The 27,880-nt window shown below is 43.6% G+C and overlaps 1 protein-coding gene across 22 annotated transcripts in view; it reads left to right on the top strand.

Annotated features, from left to right (window-relative positions):
* Positions 1-27,880, top strand: part of LPP (LIM domain containing preferred translocation partner in lipoma) — a 348,295-nt gene that overhangs the window by 133,875 nt on the left and 186,540 nt on the right. For all 22 annotated transcript variants that reach the window (XM_074833994.1, XM_074833988.1, XM_074833995.1 and 19 more), the window contains one exon: positions 26,188-26,300. In XM_074833994.1, the coding sequence (XP_074690095.1) occupies positions 26,188-26,300 (113 nt within the window). The remainder of the gene's footprint in view (positions 1-26,187; positions 26,301-27,880) is intronic.

The following is a 27,880-nucleotide window of genomic DNA, read 5'->3' as shown; positions in this document are numbered from 1 at the left end:
CAAAAATGTGTGAAAATCTGTTGTCAGAGACACTCAGAAGAGCCTGAGCTGGGGCTCTTCGGGCTGTTGGATGGCTTGAGTGCAATGAGTGGCAACTTTTACAGTGTGATTTGCCTTTTGGTTTGGATCCTTTTGGTTTCAAGCTTGTTTTCATAACTGTAAAAGCTCTTTTCCCCTTGCCTTTCCCCCTCCCCTCCAAATAAAACTCTGCAGACATGAAGCAGTGCAAGTTCAGGAGAAACCATACTGTGCTGAATTGGGTTGAGCACAGCTGGTGAGCCCTGGGAGGCTGCTGCCTAAGCCCAGCTGGGTTGCAGGGTTGGGCTTTCCAGTCACATGTGGTCACTTGAAGGGTGATTTGATGGTGGTAGGGAAGGGAACGAGTCCATGCTCTCCTACTGGGAAGTCCCAGACTATTGCTTGGCACCCAGGAGGTCTCCTGGTCCTGCAAAGATGACTGTCTCCACTCCCAAGAAACCAAGTTCCTCATATTCTTGCAATGTCTTTCATTCATATAAATCTGACCATGTGTGTTTCTCAAGCTGCCTGAGACAGACTGAGATACCACAGTGCCAACCCTGGCCAGAAAAGGATGTGCAGACAGCATCCCTCCTGGGACAGTTGCTTGATTTACGGGGCTGCACAGCGCTTGGTCGTGCTTCTCTGTCACCCTCTGAGGCTCTGAGGACATGCTTTGCAAAATTAGCCACTTTAGTTTATACTGCTGGGTCCTTCTAAATTCAGTATTTATTAGTGCTGATGTCTTTTCCTTGTAGTTGCGACCCTCGGTGAATATAATACCTGTAGAAACAGTTAATATGGATTTAATAATGGAAGCTAAATGAAGGGATGAGAAATAAAGTGAACTCTTCTCCTTCCTTTCCTTGGGTGACTTTCAGATATGGTGAACAACAAGACTCATGTGAAGGTCTTTGAGATTTTCCTTACTTTTTTTTTTTCAAACCACCTGTGTCCATTTACCTTGGTTGGAGGACAGGACAAGTAACTCATGAGACAAGACACAATAGCAGGACCAGCTCCAGGGTGAGGTTACGTGGTTGACACCAATGTGTATGCTTGAACTCAGCTGATCCATGTTTCCCAGGGCTTGACTCTCCCTGCACTCCTACTCTTCATGTGTGTGGGGGCTCTTGAGCACTGGCAAATTTTATTCTGCTATGTCTGTAAGGGACTGGGAGCATGAACTATCAGGATGTTTGTTGCGGGTGGGTTTTTTTTTTTTTTATAGGCAGCTATACCTAGTGGGTTTTGTTTACAGCAGCTGCTGTCAGTAGCTTTGTCTAATTTTTGAAGCTTGAGTATGGATTTATTAGACTAGACACTCTGTGTTTTAGCTGTGCTGTTCTCTGCTCTGCAATCTTTGACAGTTCATAGAAGCTAACCAGGTCCAGAGTCTATTCATTACTTGGATGAAAGCCCTGAAAGAATAAATTCAGGCTGACTTGGGAGATTCTGCGGGTTTTGAGTTTTTTTTCTGGTTGTCTGTGCTGGATCTGCACCATAGCAAGGGGAGTCCTTGCCAGTGAGAAGGCTGTGTTGGTTGAGAGGTAGAGAGGCGACATACCTGCTCCTTGGTGCATCTCGTGAGCTTCTGCTGTGCTGTGCTTGTCGGTGGAAGGAGGCTGGGGTGCAGGAGCAGCGAGCTGTCCAGCCGCACTCCAGTGGTGGTTTGTGTGTGCCTCGTCCAACACTAACATGAGATAATGCGATTTTTCTTTCATCGTGGTGGAAGCAGAGGCTCACTGTCTTTCACGTGTTGTGAGTTACACACGTGGACCCTTGCTGCAGTCCAGATGAGGCATGGGAATACATTGTTACTTCGTCAGTTTGACGCTGAATTGAGTCCTGTGAGTACTAGAGTTTTTCCAGTGGGATCTTCTGGTCTCTGCCACCTGCCTCACTCCTCATCTCTGCCACTAGCTGAAAAAAATCATTGATGCTCTGGGAGGGAGGCAGTGTCTCAGTGATGGGACAAAAAAAATAGGCTGAGAAGTCCACTAACCCTTTTCTGGTCCCATCATTGCAGTGGATGCTATGGTCCTATCCCTCTCAGGATTGAGCTCGCGGAGATGAAAAATGTACTGGGAATAAAGAGGTAACCTTACTGTTGCAAATCATCCTGACTGTGCCTGAGCACAGTCCCCATGTTAGTGCTTGCTTTTTAGAGAAAGTTTTTTTAAAGTGCATATTATAAACTTTTAAAGTCCTTCTTAATCCTTGCTCTTGTTCTTCCATGTGTTTCGTGCGCTGAACGAAATGGAGCAGATGAAACAATACTTTATTCATTAGTGTCAGAACTGCATCATCTACAGGCTCTTACAAAATACAGCCAGTGAAAATGAACTTGAAGCTCCAGGCCTCTTTGTGGTGGCTTTGCTACCTTCTACACAAGAGCATTTAAAGCACAAGCAAAGCCCCTGAACCCTGCAGAACAGGCGGGAGAGCAGGGGTCCCTCTTTAAGGGGTAGCTGCGAAGCAGTTCGGAGCAGCCTTTCAGAAGTCTCCCTTGATTTCTCTCTAATGACATCCTCTTCCCCGTTGGTTAAGAACCAAGTGAAGCCAGTTGGAAACGAGTGGTGGTTCTCGTTTGTATAACAGTGGATTTGAACTGCCCTGAGCAAGCTGAGCTGTGTTGAAGAGGCATGAGACCAAGCTGGTGCCTTTGTGCTTGGGCAGCATCCCTCTACTTGGTAGCTTATGAGTTATGGAGTTTTGCCCAGTTGTCCACATCACAGTGACCAGTATCAGGACTTGTGATTCTCACCAGTGTAAATAAACTGGCACTGAGTGGGTCCTTCTGTTTTGATTGCAGTCATCCAAAAGTTGTTACTGCTTGTGCTGGATAATAGTGTCTGCATCTGCTTTTTTTGTTAGAGACAAATACGTAGGTCTCTGCTCTTGGCTTTGCTCTCAGGATGAGCATTTTCTTTTCTGAAATACCACCTCAGATAATGGCATGGGGAAAAATGCAACATAAAACAGGTGCATAAAAACTATTATTGAACCAGTATACTTACCCGTAGTTCACAAAATGTCAAGTCAAGCCACCAGGTTTTATTAACAATTCTGACTGTGTTTTGTTAGAATTACAAATATTAAACTTTCACAGGCTCTGGAACACATTGCCTCTTATTTGGGAACTACTTGAAGTAGTTCCTAGCCTTGTTTTTCATTCTGGTGAGTGAGCTTGTATTTTCTCTGTTATATGGTATCATAAAGCAAACATTACACTCCTCAGCAGGTAGATTTTTAATTTTTTCTGCCATGCCTAATTTTTTTTCCTCATTTTCTTTTCCTCCTGTCTGTCTGTTCTTACAAGATACTATATTTAATTTTTCCACTTCATTATTTCAAACATTGAATAGTGATTCATCTTTGCAGTGGCCTGTTCTGTGAACCACAATAGTTTGGGTAGAATAAAGAAAAAGGGCAAAAAAGGGAAGGGAAAAAGAAAAAAAAAAGACAGTTCCTGACATACACTGGAATGGAAAGAAGCCATCTTTTTATAACTCAAATTGCAAACATCTGTCATCGACTATATCAAACCTACTTTTAAAAAGATAATGTTTGTCTTCTATATAGTTTTAAAGGGCTGTGGTGCCCAATCAAAGCGAGAGAGCAATGTTAATGCAGAAATAACTTGAATTCAAGCAGGCAGCACTTGTCCCTTTTATTTTAATCTGAAATTTTAACATCCTCCAGATGCTAGTCTGTTAAATAATAACAATTGTTATATGACAGTTAACAGTCGAGTAATATTTTTTTTGTCCATGTTCACACAATGCAGCTCTTCTATGCCCTGAAAACTGTTGTAATAAAGGATTATATGTATATTTTTCCTTTTCTCTGCCTAAAGCTTTTTCACTCTGCCAGACAGAGTACTGCTAAGTCAGAGCAACCAATAAATGTCTATTGGATTATATTACAGGTTGGTCTAATAAAAGGTTAGAAGAATGAATGAGCAACTCTTGAAGCCACAGAAGCTGTACTTGTGGCCAAAGAGCAGGCATTTCTGGCAGTGAACACTACACAATTACAATTTGGACTAAATATACGAGGCCCAAAATGCTTGTTGCTAAGCAAAGTGTGTTCAGATGGACTGGGCGCAAGAGCTGAGTGTCCATGAGTAGGACTAAGAGTCCTGTGGCTCTGGCTGCCCCGGGGAGGGTGGTTATGCAAAAGGGGATAAGCAGGGATCAGGTCTAGTTCCTGATAAGCAGACATCCCTATCTAAAAATTCCCCTTCTGTCTTCTTTTTTAACTAGCACGCACACTGGAAAGTTGTAGCCACAGAAGAACGTACAAAAATGCTCTAGGATCTTGATTGGGGATTTACCCAAACTGTTTGAGGAGCTGTGAAGTGCAAAAGTCTCACAGGTCTTTTCCAACTCTTAATTCCTGTGATGACAATGACTAAGGAAAGGCTTTGGTTTAGTCTAGACGTGACCAAACCATAATGCAAAGCCCAGCATGAAGGGCTGGTTGGTAGAAATCACACTGACATGAGAGCTGACATTTCTTTTGCGAAGCACTGAGTTTATGGGAAACGCCGTGGAGGTGAGGAATTAGAGGAGGGACCTATTCATCTGGGCCCCCTGTTACAAGATTCATATGGAAAGATTTAACAACTGGCTTTTCTAGGTATTCTGCAATGACATTGGCCTTTGTACAGCCTGGATACCTGTCAGAGACCCTCAGTCTACCCAAGGGTCCTGACGTGGGAGCTGCCCCTGAGCAAGCTGGTGGGAGGAGAGGGAGCCCTCAAGAGTAGGAAAACTGTGCTAAAACAGTACTAGTAAACACAGTTTTTCAAAGGTAGGTTTAATATAAGAAATTACAGAAGCTTGAAAGTTGCATTATAAAAAGTGAGTGTGATGAGGGTTAAATCCTTACTAAGTGGAGTCTGATGGTCTCTGAGGTTGGTGACACCATCCTGAGCCATACCAGCTGGCAGCAGACCTGTTCTTTGGTAACAACACCAACAAAATTAACTTTCCTTAACTTTTTACCCAACGTACCCCGCAGCACAAGCTCACAATCTGAGCTCCAAGTTTCCCATCTCTCCCACTGGCCCCCTCATCTAGGGCTCTTCTGCTAACGACACAGTGCCAAGCTGTGGCTCTTCCAGCACATATTGGGAGCATGTTGGGTATCACGGTGGCTTCCTTGGGACCACCGTGCACCTACAGTTGGGTGCATTTTCAGCTGCTTTCCTTGTCCAGAGGAATCTAGCTCTGCTGTCTGCAGGACCAGGTCATCTCTTGGCCCCTGAAGTGTAAAGATCAGCTTTACAATGTGCCATCGAACTCTTCAAGGGAATGTGCTAATCTGACGCGAATTACGTATTTGCAGAGTTTTTTGCAGGAGAGCAAAAAAGGATAATCATAGTTCCCGGGTTGCTTCTCTGGAAGGGTAGGGAAAGAAGGGTTTCTCAACGATGATCCATTAACACCATTCTGGCTGTCAGGCAGTGAAACACAGGAGGTAAAAGTCCATTCTTCTCCCTTCCCAGTCCTGCGATTTAAAATGTTTGAACGCGCACTTCAGAAGCCGGGGAAGTAAAAGCCCCCAGTTGTGCCAGGAGACTCTGCAAAGGCCACGGTGAGCGAAGGGGCTGCGGAGTGTTAATACAGTCCATCATTTTGTAACGAGCCCGATGTTCTTGTATGAGCCGTGTCAGGCTGTTGTCTGCACGCTGTCTTTGCTGATCACAGTAATCGGGTCATAAGAGAGGGAGAAGTAATAGCACGTCTCTTAGCAACCAGCCCCAGGAGAAAGAGAAAATTACTCAAACAGACTATCCAGCCAGGGAAGTAGAAAGATGAAATTTTCTGAAAGTCTGTTGGAAAGTGCTCAGGGACATAATTCTTTTATGTGTGAGATCCTTATAGGCTGGATCCAATGATATCAGACGCTTTTTTTCTTGTCGTCTTCCTGGTAAACTTTTATTTTTAATTGGCCTCAGAAAAACAAGGAGGGGGAAAAACCTCTGAAACAGAGACATTTAAAAAAATAAGTGGCAGATTTTTCTATTATCTTTAACAATGCCAGGGAGAAGGGAGGGGGGGGAGGTCAGCGTGTCTCAGGCAGGAGATGAGGGGAGCCTCTTATCTCTGTGCAAGTGCTTTGGATGCTTCCCATGTCAGTACTAGCCAAAGCACGTTGCTGTATCTGCTAACGCCACAGTGGCATGCAAAACAAGCTTGTTGGGTCTCTGTTGCATTGCACGGGGTGTCATGTCCCATGAGTGTCACAGACTGTGTGCCGTGCTGACAGCTTGGCAGAGAGCTGGACCTGATGTGCCCTCCCAGCAGCCATGGCGGGACAGCTCAGCTGAGAGGTCAAATGGGGCAGGTACTGGTCAAGTTCATGCCAGCCACCTTCCCCTCATTACCCTGGATTTCTGTCCTCTTCCAAGTTACTGATTTGTGTAAGACATGTCAGGGAACATCTTTGAGGCCTTCTCAAAGACTTTTTGGCCGATGTTTGCCTCAAGGCTAAGAGGGAAGGGTGGTGGTGGTGACAATCTGGAATTCATAGTAATAACATTAGGCATTTGCACTTTGTGTCTGGGATGGGGACAAGCTGGTGTGCTCATACCTTGTGCTTTTAAAAGACTTTTTTTATTCCAGAAAGTTGCACTTCTGTCTACATCCTTCCTGATGGGGTATGCTGGCTGCTCAGGGGAAGGGGACCATGTCTGGGATAGTCTGCCCATGCTCACTAAACAAGAGCATAAATCCATGTGTCTTCAATGGAAAGATGCGTGCTCTAAGATGGTTAAGCCTCCCCCAGATTTGCAGTTGCATCCTTACAGCTATTGCAGGGACAAAATGTTTCTAAAAGCCTGGGTTAGTCCCTGGATCTGAGAAGACATAAACAAACTGTTGCGTATGTGGAGAGGAAAAGACACTTTTAGGTGACTGATTCAGCTACTAGTCTGTGCCTTTCCTCTGCTTTTGTCCACTCTCTGATCCTAGGGCATGTCTAGGTTGTGCAGAGGGATCAGCTCACCTCTGCATGGGATAGCTTGACTTCCAATAACAGGTTTACCTGTTTGTGTGGTTTGATGAAGACTTCAACCATTCCCCCAAATTGGGGTCCTGGACAGTTGAGTAAAGGGTTCAGGCTGACCTCAGGCTGCTGTGGTTGAACTGTCGTTGGTACCTGGGTTAGCTCAAGTCTCTGCATGCATGGACTTGGCTTCAACCGATGGGTGGTATTGCAGACATGTTCCAGGAGAGAATTGCTAAATCTTCAGAGGCAAGGCTCACTTCAACATTTTATCCTGCAGATAATCAGAAGAGAGAGGAGGAAAAAAAACCAGTCTTGCAGCTCTACAGAATTAATAGCTTAGAAGCAACATCTACTACTGTCAGGGAAAAGTGAGATAAGGAACAATATTAATTGTAACTGCTTCCAAGCAAATCATAGAGGCTGCTGCTTCTTTGCTGTCTTGTCATAAAGAAGAAAGACTTTCTTCCTTAAAAGTTTAGTAATTGAAGAGTTTCCTTGCTATTTTTGTGAGTGCCAGTAAGTGATGTTTCCTGGAAATTTTCCCCCAGCTCTATTAATACCGCCCCAGGACTTACAATGGTGACTCAGTTTGGGAAGTCAACACCATGCACTTCCTCAACACAGCAAGGCAGGCCCCCCGGCAGAGTGTGCAACTTCTGCAAAACTGTTAATTGGTTGTTAAGCTGCAGTACAATTAGACTCCTTGAAAACTGAATTCCTGTTGCTCAAGCTTACCTTCCTGTCATGTTAGAGATGAAGGCACAAGGAGCAGGGGAGGCTGAAGCACAGCTTGGGTCTGGAAAGTTGTAATTGGTGTTTTGAGGTGCCACCTTTCCTCTTGGTAACGTGCTCATCAAATGACCCCAACTGACAGATAGATGAGCTGTTCCTAGTTGCCACCTCTCACTGACCTGGGACCAAGATTATCTCACAGATCTTGCTTTTGTAATTGGGACCTTTCCTCCTTCCTGCTACGCTTTTGACATCACTTTTTGTACCGACTGGGCACAAATAGAGCCATTTGTAATTCTTTGTGTGGTGCCCAGGAGAAATAGGACCTGGCTGACTGAATTCATTCTGCAAGTATAGAAGGGAAGTTGCACTGGGAGCTCAGGTCTGACACAGCTGTCTTATGCAAAAATGAATTTATAAAGACAAGAGGCAACACATGAAAGAAGTGTGACCTGGGTAAAATCCCAGCTGGTCTGCATCTCTGGTATCAACATGGACATGAGACCACACAGTCATAATGGGTAACGTATGAAGTGTTGCAGTATATTTCTCATCTTCTGCTAAGTCCATTCAATGCCTTAGATTTGGATTAAATTCATAATTGAATTTTCCTTGTTAACCCGTCCCTGCCGATAGTGGTCCTGCAGAGTTTGAGCCTGTAACCCTTCTCTACAGCAGAAAAGGCGGTTGGGTTTGTAACATGAGAATACTTGACTGACTTCTCTTGGTGCATCAGGCGCTCAGCCTGTGTGCGTAGAAACAGGACATATGCCCTCAAGAAGGAGAAATGACCTTGCGGCAGCAGGAGGGGGTCGGGCTGGTGGATCTCCAGCTGCCAGATCTCTAGGTTTCGTTCAATTGTTCCCTTCTCTCATTAGGGACAAGAGTCTTTTAGAGAGCTGCAGGAACGAGTGGTTTGGCTGAGCCTGAAAACTCTTGATATTTAAAACATTTCTCCATGTCAGTAAATCACTCTTGTTGGCCAGACAGAAAATACTTTTAAATTTAGCAGCTAATCCAAGACAAGAGATGTGATGTGTGATCACAGCTGAGCTCTTTCCCCACAATCAGCATTGGATTTTTTAAACAAATAATTGCTGAACCACCATGTTTCCACTCTGACTATATGGTGCTTTCCTGAGATATTACTGAGACAAGCTAACGGAGGATCCATTTGCCTTGTTATGCCTTCTCACGTGGAAAGACTATTAATTTTACCTGTTTCTGGTGCACATTTAGCGCTGCCTGTTTGTATCTGTCCAAAAGTGCTCTTCCTAATGATCGCTTTTGCCCCAGTGAGAATGTGTTGTGTAACTGGGGTAGGGAAACAAGTAAAAGAGAAATAACGTAGTAGGGTAACTATTCTGAGAGATGAGCTTTTGCTTGGCATGTTGATTTTCCCAGGAGATACGGCACGTCCAATAGCTCGTGTAAGTTGACCATCCAGCATGGCATGGGTCTCTGGGGCGGGAGTATTCCATTTTAAGAATCTGTTGGGTAAGGCACAGGCTTGTGTTTGATGGACACCGCCAACTATTTAAACGTTAAAGTGTTATGGATTCCACCTGTGAAACTGGAGGCGGAGGTAACACAAGTTGGAAAATCTGTGCCTAAATGTCACGGCCTAAAGGTCACTTTTCGTCGGTGGAAAGTGCAGTTGTCACCACAAACGTGAGGCTGCAGGAAGGGAATTGGGAGGCTCCCTGTCTGTTTGATCTCCAAGTACCTGACCAAATATGCTTAGTTTACAAAAAGTCCAGAGATGGTTTTTTCTAACAAACCTGTCCGGCAAATGCGATTCTGATCTTAGGACTCAAACTCCCCTTTTCTTATTTATTTTTTCCCGTGATCCAAGAGCAGTGATGAAGGTTCTGGGTATTTGGTCAGTGACTGGGATGGAGCTGAAATCTGAGCTTTCTCTTGTAGCAGTGCTGGCTCCGTCATGCCCAGAGTAATGAGAGGAGCTGGAAAACTCATGAGGCATCAGAAGGAGCAGGAGGATGCATCTTATCTGTATTAGCATTTAATTGTGAAATCTTTTGGCTACTTAGAAAAATGATTAGTCAAGTCTGTTGGAAGGCAGCGAATGTCTATTTGTGGGGACTAGGGAAGGTTTTATTGTCTCAGATTTCTTACCTTCTTGTTTTTCATTCTTCTTTATTGCAAATGGTAAACAATTAATATGAGGGCGTGTTTTGAAAAGAAGATTTCTAAAGAGAGCTTGGAGGAGTCTGTGCTTGTTTGGTAATTATTTCCTATGGAATAAAGACCATTTGCAAGTGGCCAAGAAACAACAAAGCATTTGTTTGCTGATCCCAGTATTGTAGCATGGTGTTTGAGAATGAAATCTTGGTGTTGTATGGTTGTGCCTCATTCAGCTGTGGTACAGGTCACATTTCCTTATGACACTTGTGCAGCCCATTTCTGCTAAGTTAGGTCAGCGATGGCTCCTCTGAGTGAATTTATGTAAATGCAGCTGTCTGGACCTTGCAAATAAGTTTGTTATTTATGCACAATGAAGACCTGAATCCAGATCCTTTTTGTCAGGGCTGGCGTAGTAGAACTGAGAAAAGGCACACACTGCAAGGAAAAAACTTTCAGCTTTAGCCAGTAGCTCCAGTTCTTGCTGGGAAGAATCTGCATCAGGACACAGATGTGTTTACTGTGAAAATGCCAATTTTATATCATCATATCTATGTGCTTTTTTATATTTTTTGGAAAATGAGAGAATGGAGTTTTCTGTCTTTGTTTAAATATTTTCTTGTTAGGGTCTGGAAGCTGTGTCCCAGCAGACTTATTCACATACTGTATTTCAGCTGTGGGCTTATCTTAATGGGGAGGGAGTTTGTTTCACAGTTAGTTGGCAGGTGGAGACTAGGGACTGATGAAATCTCAGTTGAAGCTAAGTGTTTGTAGCTCTCATGTGAGTTAGCAAGTGGAGTAAAGCTGTAAACACTGCATTATCTTTAGGTCACCCTAATAACTCCGGGGAAAATCACCGATCACAATTTTGCTGCCTCCTAGTCATTATATGTGAGCTACTACAGTTAAGAAGGCACCTTTTAGCCCTAAGGAGGTCCTTAGTGAGCTTCTCAGATCTTATGACCGGTAGCATGATAGTTACGAGGCAAATGGACTGGTGGATTTGTATCACTCAGCTGGCATATGATCTATGCTGTGGGTTTGGGACATTGCTTTGAACACAGTGTTGAAACGTGATCCATTTCCCATCAGCTTGACATGTTCTTCCTTGACGTTGGTACCTGATAAACGAAGTGTTGCTTCTCAGACTTCATTGACACATTGTCTGTTGCCTGTCTTCTCACAAATCTCTCCGTGAAGCTCTAAGTGAACACCCCTGGGTGGAATCAACAGATCATCTTTGTGGCATTTCTTGTCATCTAAACAATAATTCATTAAAAATTTAATGACTCTTTTGCTCTAGAGAGGAAAAAAGAGAGCTGGCGCCTGCCTTTAAAGTTTCTGTCTTGTATTGTTTGGTGATTTTTGTTTTGTTTTGGAGATTTTTTTTATTTTGGAGAAAATCAAGTTGATAAACTGAAAGAAAACCATCTTATTACAAAAAGCTTCAGTGCTTCTGAGGACATTTAAAACAAGGATGACTAGAAATGACCTTTCCATCCTGGAGCGAACTTTGAGTGTATTCTCCCTTTGGCATTTCTAATGATAGACTTTCCATCTGGTCTTTGCTTAAAAGCTAAGATGCAAGTTGTTTTTTTTCACATTAAAACTGTGCATACTCTAAAATGAATCCTCTTGATCATTTCACTTCAGGGAGAGACTGCAGAATCAGTGGGAATGTTTGCTTATTATTATCAACTCCAGTCCTCCTGGCAGCAGATTCCTTTTGTCCCAAATCAAGTAGTTTCTGATTTGGGGGAACCCTGGATTTCCCTCAGCTTGAATTTGGGGAGATTATACAGTTTAGAGGAGATTTTAAAAGAAATTGAAGAGATGTCAGTGGCCCTGGTGGGGAGCGTGATCTGGATCAAGGGAGGGATTTGTGGTTACATTAGCTACCCCTGGTAATACTCTAATTTCTAATGCTGCAGATTTGCTGGTCCCAACTTCCTATACTGATTCCCCAAAGCTGAATGTGCAAGAGGGAAATCCTAGCAAATGAATGCTTTGAGGAAGAATTGGGGATCTCCTGAGAGGTACCACTGCAACCATTCAGCCTCATTTCAGCACAATCTTTGGGGAAAGTACGTAAACTGATCCTTTTGCTTAGCAAAGCATTTCAACAAATGCCTAATTTGAGACATGCTTTCTGAAGGCCTGGGGGATGGAACATTTAAGCATGCACTTAAACTTAAGTGTGTAACAGAGTCTGTGCTACATGCAAGCATGTGCATACACAAGGGGAACATTTCTCTAGATCACGTGTAGGAACATCAGACACTGGATTTTTTAGGTTTTTTAAACTTTGTGTAGCACTGGTCACTACTGAATGTGTTTTCTCTCTCTCTTTTTTCCTTCTTCATCCTTCTATTCCATGAAGTTCTACAAAAATATATGTAGGTGAGAGATTACTGGTGAGCCATCCATTCCTCAAATGTTGTTCTGGTGGGAACAGCAGAAAGTAAGTCTATTAGCAAAGTCATGTTTCTATCAGAACTGCATATGGGCCATTCACAGAAAACATGTTTTCTGGACACCGAGAAGGCTCTGCAGAAGAGCAGATGTTGTTTGGGGCTCTTAGCAGGTAGATGCTCTGCAGAGGGTATTGGTGGTTTTGCTGCAGGTTCCTTTGGTGACCCACTCTATTAAAACAATGGGAGGGAGAAAGGATATTGCAAATAATGGAAGAGAACAATTCTGGCACACATAGCTTCCTCTTCATAAAGCTGGTTTTCCCTTGAGGCAATATATCTTGCGTCTTATGGGAAGGAAATCTTACAGTATAAAAGGAAGTCTAAACTACTTACCAATGAATTTAGAAGCCTGTAAGTTGGATTCCTTTTATGAAGAGATAGTACCAGTCCTGTTCCAGTATATTAGGGAAGCTTTTTAAAGATGCATCTCCAAAAGTAGGAGAACTATGGGAATCACTTCTTTAAAATAGTATTTTTGTATGTGACTTATGTTAATATTCCTGGAACCTTAGGGGACGTATGCTCAGCAAAATGAAGGTGTTCAGAGAACAAAAGCAGCAGAGGGATGGTATCTTTAGCTTGAGCTGCTCGGCAGGAGAGAACATGGGAGGATGGCTTCATGTTCCTGGGGATGCCTGTGACGTGGGTTAGAGTGGTCCGAGGGCTGTCCTCACATCGCTCTCCTGCAATAGCTCCTGAAGGGCTGTTCTGCCTCCAAGAATAGCTGGCACATTGGCAGTGCTCTAATTATGCTCGTTTTCCTGCCACATCTCCTGCACTGGGGACAGCGTGCCTTCTGCAGGCTTTGCTGCCCAGAGGCAGCCCGCCTGCCGTGTTTCTTTTATGGTGGCCCCGCTGCTGCAGATTTACAGCTCCCTATTGTGTATCAGGGAAAAAAAGTAGGGTCTGTCCAAGAGTTTGCAACCTTTTAGCCCCTCCCCAGTGTTCTTCTCTTTTCCCATTCCTATCAATTAAAATAAAGGCATGGAGAGAGAGAGAAGGAAAGAAAGTGGAGTTGATTTTCTGTAATACAAGTGGCAAAGTCCAGATAACTTCAGTGGGCATATCCAAGTAAGGATATTTTATGCAGACCTTATCAAGCTGAAAAACAACAAACAAAAAAAGAGGGAAAAAAAGCAGCTAGAATCCTTCCAAAGAATTTCTGCAGAGTACATAATTGAAGAGGATTTTTTTGATAAAGGCTAAATTGTGTATGGGCATGAAAAATTCAGCAGGGAATTTAAACCATTTCCAAACCACATGAAACATTAAACATTTTGCTCAAGAATAGCTTGAAGATGGTGTGCATCATCCCAAGCTTTCAATAGTCACCTGATTTTTCTCTTAAAAATGTTAAATATGTAGTAAAGGAAAGCCAAAGTAGGTTTTATCTTCTTTCTCATGATGAGTGTGGTGCCATTGCCATGACAGATTTTGCTGGCTGACCTGACACATGCCTTTGTTTACCTGTCTTGGCTAGATGATTTTACCTGCAAGAACCAGGGCAGCAGATATCAATGCTGCAGTCACAGCATGCTGTTCTGTGCTTGTGATCAGCTCCAGCCTTGCGCTCTTGTCTGACTGACTCTCAAATTAGCCTTTTAAATCCAGTGGAATTAAAGATTTTAATCAACATGCTAATCACCATGACATGATGTGATATGTATGGCCCAATAAGGATATAGAGTAAATCTCTGTCTCTTGAAAGCAGAGAATCCCATTCCTTAGATGATCTTCAACATGCACATTTAGGTTTTCCCTAGATGTGGTACTGGATTGTAAAGGTAGGTTATGCCTGTATTTTTGAATTTAAAATTCTTCCTTTGTGTAGAAGGATAAACATTGGCTAATTTCGGATCATTCTCGGGTGTGTTCTTGATTACTTCTTGTCTTCTTGAGAGCCCAGGTACCCAAACATGCCATGTTTTCTCTTTAAATAAGGTTGTTACTCACTTGGGTGTCCTTCATCAAGGAAATCTGACTGTGATTGTTTAAATTCTCTAGGAACAAGCTCTGCTTTTGCATAAAGCAATCGCCTTGGATGACTGCATGCAGCCAGTCATGCATTGCAAAATTACAGTGTGAGTTTTCAGAACCTGCTGTTTGATTTCATTTAGCAAAGCTGGTTAGTGCTCTCCAAAGGAGGATGGTTCTCCTCTTCACCTCTAGGCAGACACTAGGACCATGACTCTCTTTTTTTTTTTCACTGTGTCAGAGATGGTCCTCTAAGAAAAGTCTGCGCCCTTAAATATCTCCACGTGCACTCTTACCAGGGCAGACAGTATGCTTTCTCATTGTTATGCTGTAAAAACACCATGTTGGCAAGCAGCCACACAACCTTCTCATTATTTCACTTGGGACTGGACAAAGGCAGGAGAGTAGCGATAGTCCTCAGCTCCATGGCATCGCTTAGGATGTAGGGGAGATCTAAACCAGGGGCTGGATAGTGCTGATGCAACTAGTCTGCTACAGAGAGCCCTAACCTTGAAGCAGTGTGGAGACAGGACAGTCCAGGACAGTTGGCCCAAAAGACACTTCTCTCCTTGTGATTTATGAAGAAAGTAGAGATATTGGCTACAAAATTCTCAGATCTCAGGGAGACTGGGCTAATAAGCAACTCCAAATTACATGGGCTCCATGATTCATCATAAAGCCCTCAGCACATCAGGCATCTCTGTGCATTAAAATAATTTCCAAGTAAAGCACCTGCCTAGGGTGTCTCTGGCTCTTTGCACTTGCTGGGAATGTCAGATTGGAAGTTGTTCTTCCTGCAACATCTTCTGTCTGTTGGAAGAAAAGGTCAACTCTTTTGATCTCACTGATGGAGGAATTTTTGTTACAAGGTGAGGTGGACCATCCACTCTTCCCCTGTGCGGCTGAGCACTCTCTTCTTTCCATTCACTGCTCCAGGCATGTGCTTGTGGTAGCATAGGGAGATGCATATGTTACAGTAAATAACCTTTGTATGTCACCGCAGGCATCAGCAGGCCTCAAAGTGTGATGGAGGTTTTTGTGCTCATAGAAGATTTATCCTCTTCTCTTGCTCCCTGAGCACACACTCAAACAATATATCCATTTTAATTGTTTTCTGAGAGGTTATTAATATTGGAGTGGGGATTTAGAATGAAGATCAATCATTAATCTGAAAAGAATGGATTTGCGCTTTCCTGCAGCAAGGCTGGGAAGGAAGTTAGGATGAAAGAAAAATCAAGAGGTGTTCTCTACCTAACGTAATTTAATTCTTTTTTTTTGCCTAAAATTGTCCAAGTAACAGCTCTGAGGGAAAATGAAACCTCAGAGTGAAGATTTCAGAAGTCCAACCTAGAAACTGTAGCAATAAGTTCTGAAAATTTGTTATCATTTTTTTTTCCACAACATTTTATTTCAAGAATAAAATCTCTGGCTTTTCAAACAAAACCACAATCTTTGCAGAAGATTTTAATTTTCTTCTGCGTTTTTCCTTTTAACAATATCCACAAATATTTCAGTAATTAATTTTCTATTGGTTAAATAAAAAAGTTTTAATTCAATCTGAAAACGATCTCACTCAGGTTTCTCTACACCAAATAATTGACTCTGCTTTTGGTGTGGTATATTTTACTGCATGGGTACCCTCTCAGTTACCCCGGGTGGGTGCCAGACCCTAATACTTTTTCTCTGGTAAGGAGACACCATGTACTGAGCAAGCAGAGTTACAGCAAAACTGCTAGTTTGATTGACTGCTTTCTCAGAATGGTCAGAAGCTTGAAATGTGTGCTTGGATAACTACAGTATCATGGTCATTCCTGTTGGGAATGCAAAATGAGAGCCACATGTCCCGCAAAACCAGCAGAGGTACCACACTGCCACCATTTATCCCTGCTTCTATTCTAAGAATACACAGATTGCCTGGGTTGGTTTAAGGAATTAATTTTTAGATCATCAGTATCCTGGATGGGGAATATCATTCTTATCCTTGGGCAGTTCTTCTTGTGCCTCTGTCATTTACCTCTCCCTCACCCACTTTAGGATGCTCCTGATGGGAAGTGCGCTCTCTCCTCTTGTTTTCCCCACTGCGGTGCTCTGGGCTCTGACCAGCAAGGAGAAGGATGGGGCAGTTCTTGATAGGGGATTTTGTGGAATATGGAAAACATAAATGTTTACTTATCTAAAAAGTCAGTTTAGCATGTTGTTTCCTAACCAGTTACTTTGTTGAATTATGCAAAAGTGTAAATTTTAAAGCATTTCTGCTCAAAATATGGCATTAACTGTACATATAAGTGTGTATAGCAACTTTGGGGTATTGGGCAGTGATCCTTGTTGCAGAAAGTGTGTGCATCAGTGGTTTAGCGTAAAATTAATCTCAAAGAAGAGAAAGCCTGCATAATCTTTTTTTCTCCTCTGCCTTCTCTGTTATCCAGAAGTACAGTAAAGAGGATGTAGAGTACCTCCAGGTGGAATCTACCCAGGAAATGGTAGAACAACCCACTTTTTTTCTTTTGGTTATAATCCCATTTCTCCTCCATGGCCTAGCCAGATCATATGTGACATTTCTAGTAGGTACCAGCAAAAGGAACCAAACTCCCTCCACAAAAACCACCACCACTCCATATAAGTATATATTTATATAAATTTATATATGGAGATATAAATCATTAGTTATTTACTTTGAAAGAAGATGATAGAGGTGAATTCTATTTATCCAACATTTAATTTTATCTTAAGTTATCTTCAGGGGTTAAGGATGTAATTTATTATTCAACTGTTACACTGGTGAATAAGAAAGCGATTAATTTTGTAGCATGAAGAAAATCAAGCTACTTTTTCTGCTCCCCAGTAGCACTGACTAATTGCAATAGAGGGAAGAAAGCCAGGGCTGTTTGTATTGGTGAAAACAGCGAACTAAGACACATCTGGTAAAGACACGTGTTTTGCTTTAATCTTTCCAAGTTTGGATGTTTATGAGTTACATAGGGAGGGGTGGGGAAGAGGATGGGAGGAACTAAATGAGCCAGTTTGAAAATCAGTTTATGGGGGTTTGTTTGATTAGTTCATCTGAGAGTTATACATGCATTTCCCACTTGGTGTTTTTGCTCCAGTCTGTCAAGCCAAAAGCAGCAGACTTTGTGGAGAGGACACCTTGCAGAAAGGTTGACCCCATCACCCTGGGGAATGGTCTAGTTGTGCAGTGGTTTTTGTTGTCCCTCTGCTTTGCATGCTGGGCAAGCAGAATGGATCTAGCACTTCCAGATGTCCTGCAGCACGGGCCACTGCTGGCTCCAAGGCTCAAGCCAAGGCTGCAGCACATCAGGTTTCCTCTGACTGCTCAGATTGCAATTCATCCCCAAAGTGGGAAGGCAACAGAAAACCAGTTATAGCCAAAGATAAGTCCAAGATTGCTTAAAAACTGTTGGCTGAAGCTTCCAAAACATGAGGAAGTCCCTTGGTATTAAAGAGCTCTGGGAGATGTTTTGTATTTTGTCACTAGGCATATAGAGGATTTGGTTGGAGATAAGAAAAGATGTATCTGAAGGACACAGTCCCCATCTTCCCTGGCTGCCTCATCAGGGGATAAAGCTGACCGAAAAAACAGATTTGTTTTGATTGCGCCACGCAACAACAGCCAGGGAGACTAAGGTCTTAATCCGGTGGCGTAGCTCATTTTTTTCAACTTCTTCACAACAGCCCTCTTTAGTAAATTAATGCGTATATCAACTCTTGTCAGGAGCTCTTAGCAATGAACAAATGAGTTGAACACCATAATCTAATAAACAAATAGATAACCCGTTTCAGTTTTGTTCTGAGTGAGGCAGCGTTTCCCTTGTTGAGTTGTTTCATGGACCTTTTGCTCTGCAGAGGAGAGGGATGGTGTGTGGGAATGCAGCCCATGCTTCCCCTCTGAGGATAGTGTTTGCTCTTCTGACTTAGATGCCCTCATTTCCAGCATATTTCCAGTTGTTTGTGTTGAAATCTTTCCATCTCAGCAGGCTGTTTTCTGTCTTTTTTTATCATTTGAAACTACTTTTGTCCCTGTAATTGGACCTGAGCAGCTGCAACTGAAAGTGGGGTCTCATCGTACTAATTGCTGCAGAGACCAAGATGGACTCTATCCTTACGTCTACAAATAAACACTGGAGAGAAGGCAAAGGAAGGCTTTGCATGCCCATGAACTGAGGCACAGTGGAGCCTAGGTGACATCCCCAAAGTCCAGAAAGAAGTCTATGACAAGGAACAGTACTTGGAGCTTTTCTGTTAATCTTACAGCTCTTCTTTCTCCTTCTATTTTAGCACAGATTTTAATTAAAGTTTTACAGTGCCGTGGGCTGTTTCTTGCATTAGCTCAACTTTAGTCCTTCACTAAGCTTTAGTAAAGGACTGATTTATTTTCTGTAGAGGTGAGTTCTGATACTAGCAGACCTCTCGGCAGATGTTAACATTTTGGAGATAACTGCCATGTGTAACGTGATCTGAGTGGGAGCAGAACTAGTTTATTCGCATCATGTTCACAAAACGGGTTGTTGAGGTGAGCAAAATAAGTCATTTCTATTCCAGAGGGGTTGGTGTGGGACATTAGCTGGAATGCTTTGCCCCGCAGTCATATGGAATAATAGTTGAAGAATCAAAATGCAGCCATGTATCGATGCCTTTGTACTTAGTGGTGACTATTGTAAGCATACGATGGGTAGGATGTTTGGCTGATGTGCATGAAGGAAAACAACCCAGCATGTGGTTATACCTGCCTCCCCCTACCCTGCAACCATTGGGGCTGCAGGACCATTGGGTTGTGTTTGCTGGGAAGGATGGCAAGGCACAAGCTGAATAAAAATGCAGTCTCATCAAAAAAAAGTGTTTTCACAATGAGGGGCATCCACTGTAGCAAAGAGGCTGAGATTTTGCATAATTTGGGGAACTGAGCCTTTGTTTCCTACCCTTGTGCTAATTACTGCCTTTGGGGTGTTTTGAGAGGGAGGTCAGCGAGTTCTGACGTGAACCAGAGGTGTGTGGGATTTTCCCCACTGGTGACCAGAGCTGGAGTGAAATATCTGTGTATAGGACACTAAAGATAGCATCTGTTTGTGCTAAATCAAGTTGCTGAATAAAAGCTGCATCACTTGAAATGAACCTGGCATGGTGTGCCAATGCCACTGCTTTTAGCAGTCACAAACTTGTAGGCAATGCAAGGGGTCCAGCTCCAGTCCCGCTGAAGTACCTAGCTGTGTCTAAATGGTGGTAAAACCCAGTTACCTTTTGAGAGGTGGAAAAAATTGGCTTTTGAGCTGCTGCCTCAGCTCAGACCCAAATGACAAAGCAGCTAGTGTTGGATCTCCCTGTTGGCACTCTCCCACGCAGCTCCTGTGTCCCCATCAGGGTCTCATCTGCTCCTCCTGAAAGCTTTAGTACCTTATTCTGGCTCTAGTAATGCTGGAAGAAATCCAGAGTGATTCCAGTGGAGCTATTTTGGATTTGCGTTCGCAAGAGGAATTGTACCTAGAGGTTTTAAGTTAATCGCATGGTCATTTTTCCTCTGTATGTTTAACCACTGAAGTTAATTAACATTTAAAAGTTTCACAGGCTGCTTCTTTCATTATCTCAGCTAGCTGTGGTAAAAGGCAGCATGGCAGGAGGGTAGTAGTCTGCTGAAGTTATAAGATAGGAAAAATGTTGGGAATCGTTTCCAGCGAATCCCAGGGGGTGGTGGGATGAAAGTGGAGGTGAGGATGCATAAACTGCCATGGTACATGTTGCCTATTGACTTTCCATGTAGTAAACAAAATTACCAGATGATTGTTAGTGTGTGGGTTTGTTTTTTTTTTTTTTTTATCTGAAGACAATATTTTAAGCAGGACTGCGATTCATAGTCCTGAACTGTAGGGGACTAATGTTCCTGTTCTCCAGCTGGGAGAAACTAATTCAACATCTTGTGTTGTAAACACTCACTCATTTTAACTGATTATACTTCCAATGTTCCTCAAATCACTAAAATTACTAATTGCTATTCCTTACATATCAGAGAGTGAATCCTGAATAATTAACCCCAAATAAAATTAGATGAATTGGCCCTTTTAATTAGAATCCCTGCTGCTGTTTGTTCTGAGCTTCCTTTTCTTACTGTTAAGAGACTTTTAGAATGATTAAAACTGTTTAAGACTTAAACAGCCAGTGACCTTTTAATACAATATAAATCCATAAAAGCAATATTTCAGCTAGCAGGTGGTGAAGTAAATTTTCAGCGCAACTACCTGACAGACTCAGTATTCCTTTTTTAAATGCTGCTGATGAAATTAGCTAGTGTGGCTTTTTTTTTTTCTCCCTCCTGCTTATTAATACAGTAGCTGATTAGCAAAAGTAGTTCAAATGGTAGGATTAGTGATTGGTAGGAGACTGGTAATTTAAACAGTGCTTTGGGTTGGTGGAGCTGCTTTATTTTAGGAATCACAGGCCAGTGTGGTATATTTAGGTAGACTGTAGAGCTGGTGTATAATCATGCGACGGTTTCCCCTGCACTGACGTGGTGTTGGTGACCCCTCATGACATGGTTTTGAGCAAGGATGTGCCAACACAAAACATGATTTTAATCGTGTGCTTTCCTTGTCCAGTGATGTGTGTTAAATACAGATGTTACAGGAAAATGTTCATTTTGGGAAACTTAGTAAGATGTGTGTTCACACCTAAGAGTCACCAGGTCATATCTAGCTGAAGTTTTCTATAAAAATCCTGTGGCGTCACTTTTGCAGTATGAAGTTTCTCAGACCACTTAGTAATAATGCAGTATTCTGCAGGTTTTTGCAGTGGATACTGTGGAATACAGGTTCATGGTGGTCTCAATCAAAAGAATTTTCTCCCAGTGCTAAACGAATTAGGGTTTAAGTGTAAATCTTAATTGCTTCAATGTAGATCACCCTCAAATTGCAAACTTTGGCTTTCTGCAGTAGAAGATACATACTTGACTGGGGAGTGGGAAATGGCTGTATCTGCTCATGCTTTGCCAAATGGAGTGTTTGGATCAGAATGGAAACACATCTGTAGGGGTTTACTCCATCACTGTCCTTAGTCTAGTCTCTAAGTCAGGGGAGAGCTGTGTTTTTTCAGGTGATTCAAACTGATTCTGAACCAGCTTCAGAGTCAGAAATTATCAAGATGACAAAGAGAAAGGGTTATTTTTGTTTGGAAGGAGAAAAATGAAAAACATCTGGGCATATAGTCTTCAGATGTCAGCCAGAGATCTGGGAGGACCAGTGTGAACCCTGTTTTGTTGGTTGATAGATTTCATTAAGTTACTGTTTCAGGGAAATATACAGTGTTTTGCTTTTTTGTATTTCCTAGGGTTTTTCCCCCAAACAGTCTCTTCTTGCTGAACATGTGAGATCTTCCTCATGTCTAGAGTTTCAAAGCTCAAATCTTTATGTCTAAACAACAGTGTCAGCCGAGAGGGGAGGCAATTACTGTGCTGCGATTCATTTGTTGACTGGCAGCTATATCTCCCTGAAAACAAAGGCTTGAGATGTGAGCCTGATCCTGCAAATAACTGAAGTGCACTTAAAAATTTAAAGGCTAGACTGTAAGTAAGAAAGGTGCTTGGTGCATGAGACAGGATGTTTTCCTCAGCTTGTACTTGTACCCTGAAGGCATCAGGCATCCAATGGCAAAAATCTTACAAGTTTCTATTCAGCCCAACAAGCTCATGCTGATGTAGATGTCTGTTAAGGCTTTAAACAATTTTTTATTTGTACATTTGAAAAGTGTAATAATGAAATGCTTAAATCTCCTTGGAAAAGTGTAAGAGGGGAAGTTTTGGGGAGAAGAGGAGTAAAACCTTGCAAATGCATCTGCATGGCACAGATTTGATAGGAGCCAGAAGCCAGGCTGGGGCTTGGGAGGCATCGCTTGTGATTATGGCTCTGCTGTAATTTCCTAACATAGCCATGACGGACTGATTTAATTTCTGTCTAATTACTTGCATGTAAAATATGGGGGAGAGCATTACCAGGGCTGACAGTATCATCTCTTGTGGTTGTACCAGGTGATGCTCCGGCACAAGAGCGGGCATGGGTGCTGAGAGAAGAGCTCAGAGCTGCGGTTTCACGGCACGTTGCGCCGTTGTATCTGAAATAACCGAGCTGGTCTATGTGTTGCACTGCACAGCCCCTTCGTAGGTTGACTCATGATCTTCACAGCTGTAAGAAGAAACGAGTAGCTGGCGCAATGAGGAGTGTTTATTTTCTCCACTAAACGTATGGTAATGGGTAGAGATTTCTCATTGCAAGAGCTGAAGTCAGGCTGTGCCGTGGTGTGAGGAGGGGCAGGGTATGGGTCCCTGCCTGCAAACGTGCCTGGCCCAGGCTGCCTCCGCAGGGGGAACTTGCCGTTGGAGTGTTATTTCACCTGCCTTGAAGTACAAATTGCCTTCTGGAGGTGCCTTGATGTCTCTCCGTTGACATCGCTCGGTGCAGTCGCTCTCATAACTTAAATATTTCCAAGTGTTCCAGCTGATGCAGGTGAATGTCAATCAAAATGCCAGTCTCTGTGCTGAGCAGTAATCAAAGCTAATAAGCATTTTGCCCATCTTATCCCTTATTCACAGAGAGGCAGCAGGGTTAAATCAGTCAGGAGTGGGTGAGTGCTCAGGGTGGGATGTGTCCTCTACCAGCCCATTGTTAATGCTGGTAACCCCAGAGCCCCATTTCCCCCACAGCTGCCGGTTCATCCGTGCAGACCAGAGGATGGTCCCTTCCCCAGACAGCTCCCTATGTAGCTGGCTGGCGCTGGAGGTGGTCAGCAATGGGGGGCAGTAATATGCTCTGCCTGCACATGGACTTTCCTGCCTCCTCCTATGGCTTGCCTAGCTCTAAGCAAGTGAAATCTGTCTGGCTTGCAAAGCTTTGGGGGTGAGGGAAGGTCCCCGAGGTGCAATGTAGGGAGATCCTGCTTAAAGGGAGTGTAAGCTTGCTTTCAGCTTTTTTTCCTCCCTTACTCCCTCAAACGTAGACCTGTTTCTTCCACACATCATCTAAAACCATACACTGCTCAGGACACAGATTTTACAGCCTTTGCATGCTTCCCTCTCTGCCGGAGGGAGACTTCCAGCAATGCCAGTAATAATAATAATACAGTAACAGCTTTCCCTCCTGCATCCAAGGGAATACTCTGCTGCGAGTGCAGTGGGAACAGCATCAGGTCCTATGGCTGTGTGTGGGAAAGAGGAAAGTGCAGTGGCAGAATAAATAACTAAAGCTGTGAAGGAGAAAAGTCCATCTGTTCACAGAGGACCAGGAAAAGGCCAAACATCTGCAAGGTCCCCCCAGTTCATCAGGCATCTGCTCGCTGCTTCCCAGTCTAAAAACCTTCCCATTTGTGGGGAGAGCGGAGCCAGCAGCTTATCTGACACAGAGGACAGAGTCAGCAGAGCTGGGCTGGGATGCAGTAAAGCCAGCTGTCTCCTACTGCAAAGAAAAGTGTTTTCTTCCAAACTCTAGAAAAGGACTCTTTTCCTTTTTTGTCCTTTGCTTTTTTTCTGAAAAATCTTGCCAATGTTTTTTTCCTTCAGGAGAAACAGATCTTCCAAAGGGGCAAAATGGTATTTGTTTTGTGTTTGTTCTAGCCATCATCGTTTTCCCCTTCTGTTACATCAATTGTTATTTTTCCCTTCTGTTTATGCACAACCCTGTCCCTTTCCCTGTCTCATCCCCTTCAACATATTCTCTACCTTGATTTTGCTTAGGTGTTTTGAAAGGTTGTAATAAAGCAAGAGCATCTGACTAACGTGCCGTCCAGGGAGATGAGTCTTTGGCATCGGAGCCAGGACTAACTGGAGAAACATCATCTGAAGTGTGTTCTTTGGGAAGTATGTGTCCGCTGGAGTTGAATTTGTTTGCAAAATCACATTGGTTGGAGGGTCATTTTCAGAGCAAAGGAGAAAAGTTTACTTAGCACTCAAACATCCCAGCATTTTTTAGAACGAAACACCAAGCTATTAATTTCAAAATATTTCTTCTTTTCTTTTCACTCAGTATTGTATTTCATATGATTTGAAATAAAAGATTGGATTAATTATAGGGCAAAGAGGAGGATACTGCAGATGTTATTGGACATAAATTTTTTTTAAATCAATCTTGAACTCTATAATATCATGAGCCGGTAGGTTTCATGGGATTTTATGTATTGGAGCAACATGGTTGTCTTAAATTAGTTTTCAGTGTGTTGTTTTTGAACTGTCTTTGTGCATCTGTATTTAGGATGATAGTTTCTTAGGGATTCAAAGGGGGTTTTTTGAGTTCTATCCATGCTCACTTTGGGGAAAATGGGAAGAAATTACTTTCCTGGGAAATAAGATCCATGGAAGTCCTAGGGGGAGTTTGTGCCTTTTGAAGAGAAAAGCTTTCCAGGGCTGCAGACCCATCTGCTTCCCACGGCAAGCTGTATGAAGGTGCCGTGCTGGCAGTGCTGCCCAGCTGGTGCCTGTGCCTGGGGTGGGCTGCCTGTGGATTTGAATGCAGAGGACTGCGGGTCATGGGGGTTTAGCTTGGCACCTCTTTGAGCAGTTTAGAGCCTGCTCCTTGGGTATTTGGGGATGGCACTGAGCGCCTGTAGGTGGGAGGTTGTGTGTCACATGGAGATGTGGAGGGTCAAGCAGGGAGCCCATGTTTCCTCCCAAAAGTGTTAAAACCCTCCAAAAGCAACAGTTCCTATATACATGAAATATCACACTTTTATTCATCTTGAACTTCCATCTCAGATGCTGCCCACAGGAGAGTCAACAGCAAACAGCTCTACTTGCAGCATCAAGCTTTATGAGAAGAAAAAAAAATATACCAAAGTGATCCAAACTACAGGCAGCTGCCTCCCCAGGAGCCAAATCCAGTGCTAATGGCAAACACCCCTTTTCCCCATCCTTAGGAGGTGCTTTCAGAGCGTGGTGTCCTGCTGCCTGCAGCCTGTGCTACTCTGTCCTTGTTTTCTCCTTTGTGCTCCCACTTTCCGTGAAGTTCTCAAAGAGAGGTCTCCTATCTCTACGCTAAGCTGAATGGCTTCACAGCCAGTATGCTGCTTTGTCTTCACATCAGCAGTCTTGGAAGTTTGATGAGCAGATTAAAGTGTAGCTATTTTGTACATCAGCCCTGTGTAAAAAGCCTCCTCAGAGTTAAAAGAGATGGATGCTTCTCAGCCTGGAACTGGCCCATCACATGGCTGTTGTCACTGAGAAGAGCCTGTGATCTTCCCAGCAGTCCTTTACATGAAGTTATGAGGTCCCCATAGGAAGAGGCAAATGCAAAGAGAGTGGCTGCCTCCCAACAGCAGGGATGAAGGAGATGGACTGGTCTAGATTTTGAGCTCCTGCTCCAGCCCTCCATGTGTCCTCTGCAACAGGGAGTCCCTGCTTTTAGACAGCATTTGATGCTGTCTTTATAGTAATTAAGAAGAGCTGGCATGATTTAGCACACAATGGGGGGTGAGTTGGATGGGATCCATTGCAAGGCTGGACACGGGGCGTCCATTATTGTAAGTTTTGTAGTTGCCTGTGGCAGGTTTGAGATGCAAGCTTTCATCTGTGGAGCCGGTTGTTGGTGCCTTCAGGCTTTGTGGCAAGTCACCTGCTGTGGGGTCTGAGCACCTCTAAGCAATCTGCCAAAGCTACTGAGCTGTCATAGCCATCTCCTGAAGCAGCGAGGGGTGCAGCTGAGCATTTAATGGTTAAGCAATGTGTTACTTCCCGTGCCACAAAGCTGGTGGCAGAGCTGTGAGTATTGCAGGGTTTATCCTGATCATCCATGTCATGATGTGGGGAAATGCTGGTGAGTCTAAGTTCTTCCATTCTCTTTCCTAGGGGACTTTCTTCCTCCACCCCCACCTCCTGTGGATGACCTCGGGAACATCACGTCATCACAAGGTGCCTTTCCTCCCCCACCCCCTCTGGATGACGTTACTTTCAACGTGCAGGTAAGAAGACCAAGAATTTTATTGTTTGTGCAGAACTGGTCCAAAAATTGTGGAAATGAATGAACGATAATAAAATGAGGTTATAAAGTGCTGTAGTTAGAAATCGTGTGTCAGGAACCAAGTCAGCTTTAGCAAGCAGTGTTTCCCAAGTAGGGTATATTTCCATTCAAAACTTGCTGGGCTATTAAAGGATTTTTCCCATCCGGCTTGAATTAGAAGACTAATTGCCTTATGTTCTTGTGATGGTGGATGGGAGTGAAACCTTCCCAGAATGAATTGTTTTCTGGAAGGGCCATCTCCTTCCATGGACTGTGGAGAGACTTTAGGGCAGTAATCTGATCCTAAAAGTGCTTTGTTCAGATGCCTAAAATTAAGTGAAGCAAATAAACCCTGGCCCAGGCCCAGTTATGTCGCTGAGACCCTTTTCACCCTCTTTTTGCTGGCTTGGATCCTCTAGATTTGTCATCTAGATGAAAGTGCAAGTTATAAGATGCATCAGATGTTGATGGCATGTCCTGTGTGGATAGGGACATACCTTGAAAAACCTTTGAAAGGTATGAACACCTTTGTGCAGACATCACCAGCTTGCCTGGAGTGCCGGTTACTGTTGTGTTAGCTCAGGCTCATTCAGGAGAGATGTATTCAGGCTGCAGGGACAGGCTATCAAGGTGATCAAGGAGTAAGGAGCTGATCTTGCCAGTGGAGACCAGAAAAGTTTGGCTTGTTAGCTGAGCAAAAGGAAAGCTGAGGGAGGGGATGTGCTTGCAGATTTGAAATACGTTTGGGGAATAAGCACCGGAGAAGAACTATTTAATCTCTGTGTGACTGTTGGTGTAGGAACAGGAGAGGCTGAGATTGCCAGAATTACCTTCATGATTGTGTTTAGAAAGGTTCTAAGCACTGAGTCTGCGAAGGTCTAGAAGAGCCTTTGTGGGAAGAGTAGTGAGAACAAAGTGAGCGTGATCTAGGTTTGAGGCTGATAAGAGTTCTGTGACCACATCCACAGCCATGGGGCTGCCCTTGATGACCCTGGAAGGCTATGGCAGTCCTGTGTCCCTCAATGGGTTTGAACCTTAGAATAGTCTAGCGGGCAGGCATTAAACAGTATTCAAGAGACCTGACTTAGTTCCTGACCCTGGAAAAAACTCTAGAGTCAATTTATCTACTTTGTGCCTCTGTAAAAAGAAAGTGTTTCCCTCCCTTGTGGGCTTCCTGTGATCTCTTGCCTGTGGCAAGATCTTCAGATGTTATCACAAAGTCTCAGCATGTTTCTGCAATGGCTTCAGCATTATAAGCAGCCTTCGAGAGGGAAGGGGTTAATGAGGGTTGCTTTCTCCCTTGCCAGGAAAGGCTGCAGCCATCAGGGACACTAGCCAAGTGCAGAGCATGGCTTTTTCCAGCCTTGGGGGAATGAAGTAATTCCCCAGTAAGTGTTGTTCTGTCTTTTATCTCTCCGAGAAGAGTGGACCCCGTGGGAGCAGGGGAGCTTCCAGACTGCCCTGGGAAGCAGCGGAGCAGCAGGCTTCTGGCGAGGGCTGGGCACTGCCTGCACGGCTGCCTGTGCAGGAGCCTGGGCAGTG

The sequence above is a fragment of the Strix aluco genome, chromosome 9 (assembly GCF_031877795.1).
Source record: "Strix aluco isolate bStrAlu1 chromosome 9, bStrAlu1.hap1, whole genome shotgun sequence".
Lineage (NCBI taxonomy): Eukaryota > Metazoa > Chordata > Aves > Strigiformes > Strigidae > Strix > Strix aluco.
This window is presented reverse-complemented; position numbering and strand designations above follow the sequence as displayed.